The sequence below is a fragment of the Saccopteryx bilineata genome, chromosome 2, assembly GCF_036850765.1.
Source record: "Saccopteryx bilineata isolate mSacBil1 chromosome 2, mSacBil1_pri_phased_curated, whole genome shotgun sequence".
NCBI lineage: Eukaryota > Metazoa > Chordata > Mammalia > Chiroptera > Emballonuridae > Saccopteryx > Saccopteryx bilineata.
This window is the reverse complement of record NC_089491.1, coordinates 23,974,158-23,985,803: the sequence shown is the minus strand read 5'-3', so window position 1 is coordinate 23,985,803 and position 11,646 is coordinate 23,974,158. Positions and strand designations below refer to the sequence as shown.

At 37.1% G+C, this 11,646-nt stretch overlaps 1 protein-coding gene across 6 annotated transcripts in view; it reads right to left on the bottom strand.

Annotated features, from left to right (window-relative positions):
- Positions 1-1,972: 1,972 nt before the first annotated feature.
- Positions 1,973-11,646, bottom strand: part of LPAR1 (lysophosphatidic acid receptor 1) — a 146,269-nt gene continuing 136,595 nt past the window's right edge. For all 6 annotated transcript variants that reach the window (XM_066256545.1, XM_066256549.1, XM_066256548.1 and 3 more), the window contains exon 4: positions 1,973-7,724. In XM_066256545.1, coding sequence (XP_066112642.1) covers positions 7,423-7,724 — 302 coding nt within the window. In that variant the 3' untranslated portion in view covers positions 1,973-7,422. The remainder of the gene's footprint in view (positions 7,725-11,646) is intronic.

The following is an 11,646-nucleotide window of genomic DNA, read 5'->3' as shown; positions in this document are numbered from 1 at the left end:
CAACACTTGGCCTCTAGTTTTCTTTTCTTGTAATACCTTTGTCTGGTTTTAATATTAGGGTAATGCTTTTTTCAGAGTAAGTTAGCAAGTATGCCTTCTGCTTCTGTTTTCTATATGATTATAAAGTGATATAATTTCTTCTTTGAGGAGAATTCACCAGTGAAAAAATCTGAGCCAAAGGCTCTCTGTAAGGTTACACCAGTTCCATTTCTTTGATATAGCCCTACTTAAATTGTCTATTTCTTTTTTTTTTTTTTTTTTTTGTATTTTTCCTAAGTGAGAAGTGGGGGGTGGCAGACAGACAGACTCCTGCATGTGCCGGACCAGGATCCACCTGGCATGCCCACCAGGGGGCGATGCTCTGCCCATCTGAGGCGTTGCTCTGCTGCAACTGGAGCTATTCTAGCACCTGAGGCAGAGGCCATGCAGCCATCCTCAGCACCCGGGCCAACTTTGCTCCCATGGAGCCTTGGCTGCGGGAGGGGAAGAGAGAGAGAAAGGAGAAGGGGAAGGGTGGAGAAGCTGATGGATGCTTCTCCTGTATGCCCTGGCCTGAAATTAAACCCAGGACTTCCACACACCGGGCCAACGCTCTACTACTGAGCCAACCAGCCAGGCTAAATTGTCTATTTCTTATGTGAGTTTTAACAGATTGTCTTTCAAGGAACTGGTCCATTTCACCAAGGTAATCAAATTTGTGAGCATAGGGCTATTCATCATATTCCTTTATTATCTTTTAATGTCAATGAGATCTAGAGTGATATCCCCTCTTTCATTTTTCATATTAGTAATTCATGTCCTTTTTTTCTTAGTCTGCTTAGAGACTTATCAATTCTGTTGATCTTTTTCAATAACAAGCGTTAGGTTTCATTGATTTTTTTCTATTGATCTTTTGTTTTCAATTTTATTGATTTTTTTTGCTCCAATCACTTCTTTTCTTCTGCTTACTTTGGTTTTAATTCCTCTTCTTTTTCTAGGTGTGAATGATTTATTTTAGATCTTTTTATCTTTTTCTTCTTTTTAATATGCACATTCACTGCTATAAATGTTCCCTAAGCACTGCTTTTACTGCATCCCCAAAATTTGGATAAGTTGTATATTCATTGTTATTTAGTTCAAAATATTTTTAAATTTCTCTTGAGATTCCTTCTGTTAGCCATGTTACTGAGAAGTGCTTTATCTCCAAGTATTTTGGGTTTTTCATCTAAATTCTCTTTTAACTTCAAAGGAGTGATAGCATCCAGTCACAGAGAAGATATAGACAAAAAAAAATGTTCTCATACATCATGGGACTATAAACTGGTACCATCTTTTTGGGGGAAAAAAGTTGAATTTTTAAATGTATATTCCTTATGATCCAGAAAAGCAAAAAATTAGAAGGAACCATAGTATTCATCAACATTTAATACTGTTAGTCAATATAAGCTAGGTTATGTTACAACAGATAAACCACAAAATATTACCATAAACACAGAAACTTTTTATTTCTTGATTATGCTATACATTCAGTATGAGTCGGTGGGAATTTTGCTCCACATGATCACTCAAGGTCCCAGGATGATGAAGACTTCACTCCCTTCATGTTTCTTTCTCTGAGTCTGGCTTTTAGGGGGGAAAAGGAGACATGGAGAGAGAGCACAGGGGATTTTTATTTCCTCAGCCTAGAAATGACTCTTGTCACACCCACTCACAGTTCCACTGGCCATAACTAGTCAAAGAATTGTAGTTTTTCAAAAGCCCAGGAAGGAGGAGAAAATAATATATTCATGGGCTCTAAATATCTCTGCCTCACCTGCACAGTGAGGTAGATACATAGTTATCAACCTTAAGTATACCTCTGTAATGTATTATCAAGTGAAAAACAAATAAAAATAACCCAAATATGTTATATATAGCCGCATTATTTTGTTGAAAGAAACATCTCCACATAGTTCTGGATATTTTCAGATATTAAGTTCTGCTCTTTTATTTCTCCCTGTTTCCTTCCTTTTCTTTCTTCCAAACAGATCAAAATCTCTTGCCTCCTATCTTAAGGAGAAGTGTGGCAGGATGACAACAGAAGAACTCAGACTCCAAATTCTAAATCTTCAGCCCAAACACATATCCTGAGCTTTATGTATCACACAGCCATGTCCCTACTGCAAAGTTCCCCTTTGATAGCTCATAGATGTTTAAAAATTTACTCACTATCTTTTTCCTGTAAACTTGCTCCTCAAACTATGCTCATCTCACCATCACATCTGCATCCTGGTGACCTATCACCAGGTCCCAAGCACCTCTTGAATCTATCCATCTCCTTCTTTACACCTCCATCAACATCTTCCATCTCAGTTAATGTGACAGTGTCTGAATTTGTATTTTGTTCTCTAGACTTCTTTCTCTTCAATTTACTCTTAAGTATAAACCAGACTGTGCCACACATTCCCTTAATCTTTTAATTTAGTGGTCCCCAACCCCCAGGCTATGGACCAGTCTGCAGAGAAAGAATAAATAACTTACATTATTTCCGTTTTATTTATATTTAAGTCTGAACGATGTTTTGTTTTTAAAAAATGACCAGATTCCCTCTGTTACATCCGTCTAAGACTCACTCTTGACACTTGTCTTGGTCACGTGATACATTTATTTGTCCCACCCTAAAGGCCGGTCCGTGAAAATATTTTCTGACATTAAACCAGTCCGTGGCCCCAAAAAGGTTGGGGACCACTGTTTTAACTCATTCCACATAATTCTCACAATAAAATGAATTTCAAAATCACTCTAGAGATCATGCTTGTCTGTTTTTCAAGCCTCATTCTCACAGTCTATCCTCGTCTTTCTTTCCAAATGTCATGAATTCTCTCACCAAGTATTTCTACTTCTTGCCTGGAATTCCTACCTACCTATGGTCTATGTGTGCCCATTTTACTAATGGGTTGTTTGGTGTACACTGGTTCACAGAGTGGGTGCAAGTTCAAGAGCCTGACTGAGCCACATCTTTGTGCCCTGAGAGCCCCCTATAACAGGTCCTTAGGATACTGTTATGAATGTGATAGACAAGATCTTAGATAATAAAAAAACTTTATTATGGACACTAACATTTGAATTTCATATAATTTTCATGCATCACAAAATATTATTTTTCCCAATCATTGGGTGAGGAGAGGACTAGATAAAAAAGGTGAAGGGATTAAGTAATGAAAAAAAACCCTTACAGACACAGACAACAGTGTGGGGTTGCAGGAGGGAAAGAGGAGAGGGAGGAGGTAAAGAAGGGTAGGGAGGATAGATGGAGGTGATTGAGGGAGACTTGACTTTGGGTGGCGAACACACAATGCAATATATAGATGATGTATTATAGAATTGTGCACCTGAAACCTGTATAGTGTTATTAACCAATGGCACCACAATAAATTCAATAAAATTATTATTTTTTAAATGTAAAACCCATCCCTAGCACGTTGGTCATAAAAAACGGGTAGAGTTAGCCAATGGATTTTAGTTTGCCAACCTCTGCTTTAGATTGAAAAAAAAAAATAGTCTTTACCTGCCACATCATTAACAAATTATTAGTGAATAATCCATAAATATGAGTATTATAAATTTAAAGGCTAAATTAGTTTTATATGTAGACTATACAAGGAACAGGTGAATGTTACAGAATGAACGGTTCCTGCTGTGGAGCCCATTCTAGTTACACATGCTTCTGTCCAATGGACCCTAAATCCAGACCCATCCCAACACACAAATGAAGCCCAACCCTACTGAGGGTTTGGGATCCTGTGAAGCTCACTTGATGTTAAAAAGTAAGAAATTTGTTTTCAAAGATCTTTATGTAAAAATGTTCTGCTTATTTTGGTACGAAGGGACCTGATAAGTGAAATGTTTCTACAGTTTTTATCCAGCACGAATCATACTCTGGGTTTTAAAAGAAGAGCTAGAAATATCACACAATTATATTGCAGAAATTGAAAGAATAATGGAATAAATTAGAAAGAAGATGCAGAGTAGAACCTAAAGCAATAATTAGGAAAGAGAATGGAAAAACCAGTTAAGACTCACTAATTGAGTAATGTTAATGAATCTAGAAATTATTGTCTCACTATATAAAAACAAACAAAAGCAGCAACCCAGCAATCCTCTCTTACCCTTAGGGATACAGTCCAAGTCCCCAGTGAATGCCAAAAACCACAGAAAGTCTCAAACCCTAAATGTACTGTTTTTTCTTATACATACCTCCTATGATACAATTTAATTTATAAATTAGGCACAGTAAGAGATTAATAACTCATAATAATATAGAACAATATATGTACTGTAACAAAAGTTATGTGAATGTGGTCTCTTTCTCAAAATATTGAATCTCATAGATGGATGATTTGTTCCTACTGTAGATCTTAGCAAACTCGGCATACAACTTTTATCTCTCCTTATTGAAAACTTTCACCTTTTCACTTAAAGGAAGCATGTGGATGCTGAGAAAAGGGAGGATTCACATCCTTAACAGGACAAAGCAGGTCACACGAGATTGAATCATGCTACCTTAGAACAGCATGTCACTTAAAACTTACGAATTGTTTTGGAATTTACCATTTAATATTTTCGGACCATGGTTGACCATAGGGAATTGACGCCATGGAAAGAGTAACTGGACAAGAGGGGACTACTATACGTGACTGGTGGCTAATTTGTGAATGGAGTTCCAAGCCATTGGACTTCCAGATACCTTACATCCACCTAAGGGTACAGGATTTGCTTCCAAATATTCATTGAGACATTCATTTGAATAAAACATTTTATCTTTTGCAACATCTTAGCAATATATTGAAAAGAGTATAATTAGCATATAACTGGAAGATACTATCATTTTTATCTTATTAGTTACCAAATCTATAAGCATAAAGACCACTTTGACTTTATAAATTTCTAGTGAGAGTTTTTTCAGAAGCCATCCTAAAGTTCTTATAAAATCAGAATTTTTTCAAAAGGAACTCTAACAGTTACACTGTTTCAGTGACATATTGTCCTAAGATGTTATCCCTCTTTTAACACAACATAAACCACCGTCTCTTGGCCACTGGAAAGACTTATTACCCAGTTCTGAACCAGGGAAGCACATGGTGGTGTCTTCCTCTCAGAGTTCAGAAGCCCTCATGGCAGGGAGGTTGAAAGAAGACAGGCACCAGGCAATGCAAACCGAAGACTCGAACAAGAGAAACAGCACTGACCAGAACCACACATTACCCAACACTGATTGAAAATGATTTATTAAGGTCCAATTAGTGTGTTTTTAACTTCAAATAGTCCATATCTCCTTCAGAACACATGCACATGAATAAAAATCCAAGTTCATTTCTTTCACTTCCAATAGAAGATGCTCTGCATATTGTATAAAGTATGTGCAAACACCTTGCTTCTAACTGGTTCTCCATATTCTTTTCACTTTGGGCACTTTACAAGTCTGCCTTTGCTTCAAATGGTGACCATGCACTGAATTCCTCCTTCCTAGACAATTGTTTTTCTTCTGGACATCTTTCTCTGAAACGTACTCTTGACTTTCCCACACCTGCTTCATGACTGTGACTTTACTAGTTACTTACTACAACAAACTGGTGCAATTATTAGTTTACCTAGACAATGAATTAAACAGGTATCGCCTAATATGACAACAGTCTCTCTGGGGTGATTCTTAGAGAATACACAGTATCCAGTCACATATTGACACTCAACCAATTTGTTACAGAAGGGTTCCAAGATATGTAATATGAAGATTCTTCTTACTTGGTACCTCGGATTTCTTTACATTTCCTTGAATTCTACATTACAGTTGTGGCTACCAAGAGCTGAATAATTGGTCCCTAAAACAAAATTTGGAATTGCTAGACATCTTAATTAGGGTATCCTGGTTATCTGTGACAGTTGACTGTTTCTAGTCCATCTTGTTTATATATATATAAATCACTTTAACCACTGAACTTCCTTTGTAAAAAGGTAATTAAACTGGCTTTCCTCACAATTGTCACCCATGAGGTGCAAAGCAGGAAATCCCTTTTTATAAAAGGTATGAGCATTAAAAAGACATTTCACATTAAAAAAAATCCTTCATGGGAACATGTCCTAAGTAAACAATCAATTACATGGACAAAGTTTTATGTACACAAAGTTTTTGCAACATCATTTATAATAATGAAAATTAGAAATAACCTAAGTAGTCAACAATATGGAAATGATTAAATAAACTGAGTTGAATCCATTAAATGGAATATTATATAGCCATAAAGTCATGTTTTTGTAAAATTTTTAATGCCATAGGAAAATGTGGCAATTCTATAGTGAAAAAAAAACTAGTTATAAAATTGTTTACAATATGATCCCAATTATATAAAAAGGTATATAATATACATATAGGCATACACGGGGGTGGGCAGAGGAGCTGTTACCGGTGGTTACTTCTGGGTTGTGGTATTGACGGTAATTATTCCTTCTGTTTTATACATTTCTGTATATTTCAAGTTTTCTACAATGACTATGTATTATTTCATAATACAGAAAAACACAGGCTATTTAACAATTCCTCTGATGTACTAATAATTAGGATGTACTTGGTATTATAAATATTTGGGAACAGTATTACTGTGTGCTTCATCATCTATGACTTTTTTAGAGTACATATTATCTTGGTAATAAACTTACATCCATTTTTGTTTTATATGCATTACAACACTTTAATAAAAAAAGTAATATTGTTGATTAGAGCATTGTTTGTTTCATAACCTAAACAAATACTGGCTTTGACATCTAGGTTCTTCTAGGTCCTAGAAGGTTTGAAATTTAATACCCTTTTATCTTTTTAAGTAAGGCACACTGCATACATACATTACATGCATGCTTTCTAAAAAAATAACTCTAATTTACAGTTTTCCTACATAAGGAAAAAAGATGAAGTTATGGTAGTTTAAAAACAGTCTATAGTCTTATCCATCACAAGCACACTGATAGGCATAAACATGTTTAGTAACTGAAATGTAGCCTTTAAAAATGAAAAAGGGAAGCCTGTATGTAAATGAAGCTGTGCATTCAATTCGTCAGAATTTATTCTGACTTGCACCAAACCACACAAAATCTCTTGAAATCTCATTAGCGTTGTCTATCTGAATGAACACTCCAGCGTCCATTTATGAATTCCATTATAAGACCTCCACCTCCTACTTTCAAAAGGCATGGGGATCCAGATGAGGGTTGTCACATAAGCTAATTTTCAATATATATCAAGTCTTGTTGGGTCTAGGAACAAATACTGCCATTGGTTAGTGTTTAAGTACGTGAGTTTATTTTTCCTTTCTCTCCCTCTCTCACACCCTACATTTTGCCCTGGCATTTGGGTAGGGGGAGGCTCTTCATCCCTCAATAGATAATGGCTGGCTTCGTATCTTAGTTTCCTTTCTAAACCACGGAGTGGTCATTGCTGTGAACTCCGGCCAGGATGGTGTGGTTGAGGGAGGAAGCGGAGCGGTCTGAGCCTTCCGTGGGGCCGCTGGTGTTCTCGCTGCGCTGGCAGCAGAGGATCTGCCTGAAGGTGGCGCTCATCTCCTTGTCGCGGTAGGAGTAGATGATGGGGTTCATGGCAGAATTGAACTCCGCAAGCAGAAGGAAAAATTTTTCGTAGGCCAGAACATTACAATGTGGACAGCACACATCGAGAAGTAACAAGACCAATCCAGGAGTCCAGCAGATGATAAAGGCACCTAGAAAGACAGGGGTAGGAATCGGGAAGATTTAATAAAGACAGAAAAAAAAAAAAAAAAAAAAAAAAAAAAAAATATATATATATATATATATATATATATATAATTATGAAGCAAGCAACCATAAGGTGAAATAATTGCAGTTCAATATAAAAGTACTGATATTCAAAGCCACCAGATCACCATTTGAAATAAAGTGTTCATATTCTGAAATAATCGTGAAACGTGTTAGTGAGGACAAAACAATCAATTTAATAAAATCTCATTAATTCACACCCTCCTAAAATTAAGTATTCACGAGACATTTATGATGATTACTTTGAGCAAAAAACAGAGTTGCTAAGCAACTGAGACATGAAAAATTTCATTCAGGGCACACAACTTTGATACTATAGAGGTATGGTTTTTAATAGCATAAGACTGTTTTTAGGCAAAAGATAAGCACTGTGAACAATGTTCTTTAATATTGAATTAAGGCTCAGTTTCTGGATTCAGGTTGACTGGGCTCAGTTTCTTGCTTTCTCATTTAATAAACTGGGTGAACTTAGACAAATTATTTTCGTACCTTCATTTTGTCATCTGAAAAACAAAATTATCATATTTACCTGAGTAGGCTTTTTGTAAGCAGCAAATGAGTGCTAAGGAAATAATTGCTCAGCATATTTTAGTAGTAACAACAATGACAATAATATTGTTAGTATCTGCTCAGTAGCACGAGCCTCTTTAGAAATAGCAATTTCCAACAATAAGATGTTTGTTTACTTTTATTTTTATTCAATAATCACTTAAATGGTGCCTTTCCACATGCTTTACAAATATTAACTCATTTAATCTGAACAAACAGTCCTATGAGATAAAAGCTATTATCCCATCAGTATTTCCGATAGCTTTAGGAGATCCCTGTGTTTTGGTCGTTCAACCCCTGCCGGGGTCGCGACCCACAGGTTGAGAACCGCTGAGATGAAGAAACTGAGACCCAAAAGTTAAATAACTTGCTCAATGCCATAATACTATAAAGTGGCCGACAGGAGACAAAAAACCCAGAGTTTCTGCAGTTAGGGGCTGGAGCCAGAGTTCACCGTCCAGAAAATACTCCCACTTCCTCATATTAATAACATTAAATATTTTAAACCAACTTTTATGCTTTAGATGGTTTACAAATTTAGATCGACTTCGGTCTCTTTCTTTCCCAACTATTCTGAATCATTACGATTTTACTATAATTGTGAAAGGATTGTAAATATAGATGATATTCTTCATTCCAGCTATTTAGTTCCTAAAATCATTCATTTGGCTCCCAGAGAAAATGGAGGTTGTGAAACAGCATTAAAATCTACCACTGTGCTACCCCAGGATGACCTGGGATCTTCAGCTAGGAGGACATGTGCCAATAGACCCAGCAGGCACTGTCATGTCCCATTACCTCTCACCCTACATGTATAATTAGGCTACACAATGAGCAGGCAGCAAACTAGAGAGGACCCCAGAACAGCTTTTGGATTTTTCCATTTAAATGGCGTGGCCTAGGTGGACTCAGGCTTGGCCTGGGTGGTGGATCTGGGCTAGCCTCAAGGAATGATTTTCACAAAATGCAAACTAGAGAGGACCCCAGAACAGCTTTCGGATCTTTCCATTTAAATGGCATGGCCTAGGTGGGCTCAGGCTTGGCCTGGGTGGTGGATCTGGGCTAGCCTCAAGGAATGAGTTTCACAAAATGCAAACTAGAGAGGACCCCAGAACAGCTTTTGGATCTTTCTATTTAAATGGCATAGCCTAGGTGGACTCAGGCTTGGCCTGGGTGGTGGATTTGGACTCAGGCTTGGCCTGGGTGGTGGATCTGGGCTAGCCTCAAGGAATGAGTTTCACAAAATGTAAACAAACAAGAGTTAGTTTCCAAACTGCCCAGTTTTTTTGTTTTTTTGTTGTGGTGGGGTTTTTTTTTAATGTAAACTTTCTTTTTTGAACCTTTTCAGCAGGGAAATGAAAATAAAGGATAAAAGCACCCCCCCCCCATAAACCTCTCTGTTCTAAAACACAAATGTGTATTGGTTTTAAATTGCCATTCACTTTGAAGACTGTCCAAGGTGCTTCATCTTCTAATAAATTCAATACCTTAGTAGACTTTCCTTAGAGAGAAAAATATATATTTCAAATATCAGGAGATAATAGCCAAGAAGCTATCTGAACTTCAAGTAAAAATGTTAGGAAAGTATTTATTCCAAGTCCTTGAGTTTCCTTGCTTGAAAATCACTTAGAAAGCTAAACATAAAGGAAAATCAAAGGAATGCCTCTTGAGTTTCAGAAATAATGCATTATTCATTGAGAAGCCAGGAAGGGAATCATTGGCGGGGTGGAAATGCTTAGAGGGAAAATGCATGGTGCCATTATGCCTCTTACTTGGAAACTAAAAACATGCGAGCAGTTCATGAATGAGGCCGCATGCTTTCAAGTCTCCTTTCTCCTTTCTTTTATCAAAGCTCTAATTGAACTCAAACTCAGAGCTTGATTAGAGACCAGCAACATGTATTTCAATAGATTTATTTCAAATAAAGGGATCTTTTTGCTCCTTCCAGGCAGTAGAAGGGAAATCCCTATTCTCATGGACTTGTGTGATTTTGTTTAAAAGAAGTGAAATATAATTATTTGTGGTTAATAATTTCTTCTAATTTTTTAATTCAAGAAGAGCAAGATTTTTTTTAAATAAAAGCCAGGGTCTCATAAATTATTCCAATGGGCCTATTAGACCCCCCCCCCCAAAATGCAAGGAGCCCTGCTAGATTGGAGACAGGAAGTAGGAAAAACTGCAGCCAGACACAGGAGCTGAGATACATGGATGCTTCATTGACAAACTCAGTCCTCTTCCCTTCCTCTCACTGAAAAGAACAGTTTTTATCGCTGTGATGAACCCTTTGAGTAGTACGAACATTTATGTACGTCCTTGTGCCTCCTCACCATCCAGAGTACAATTGTACAAAAATTTTTATTTTAAAAATGTGTAAGGCAACATTAAAAAAAAAGGCAAATGTATGTTCTTCTTCTTTCCATAAATTGGTTATCAAACAAACATCATTTTAAGTTAATAAAACTGTAACTGGAACTAATTTCAAACAACTCACTCCCAGGAGTCAGCGAGCATGAAAAAAACTCACCACTCAAAGGGTAAAGTCCAACCATACAGTCCCAATGCTGTGTTTGGACCTTCAAGACCTGATCAAGCAAACTGAGTATAGGCCTCAAAAATCAAGATCTAAAGCCAATCATACAAGCTTTCCCTTCTCTCTTCCAGAAGTGCCATGGATCAAACTGACCAAAGGGTGATGATGGACTATATAAATGGAAATCAGGGCCTGGAAATTTCCAAGGTGACTAGGCTTCTAAACAATAGTGAGTGACTATTATAAAATTAGTTTTGTTCAAATATGGATTTACCAACAAGCTCCTAAAAACAAAAACTACACCCAAGGCCCTTTAGAAATAAGTAGCTAACGATAATTCAGTCAGGCCACAGTACACTGTGGACTCTACCAACACGATCTGTAGAGACTCAGGTGTATACCTACAAATCAAGTTGATGGCAGTAAAAAGAACCTCTATCTCCAAAGGCAGAGGATCAAATTGAGATACAACATGTGGACACCCTCGCTCATCTACCTGACTGCATGATCTACACCAGGGGTCCCCAAACTACAGCCCGCGGGCCACATGCGGCCCCCTGAGGCCATTTATCCGGCCCCCGCCGCACTTCCGGAAGGGGCACCTCTTTCATTGGTGGTCAGTGAGAGGAGCACATTGACCATCTCATTAGCCAAAAGCAGGCCCATAGTTCCCATTGAAATACTGGTCAGTTTCTTGATTTAAATTTACTTTTTATTTTAAATATTGTATTTGTTCCCGTTTTGTTTTTTTACTTTAAAATAAGATA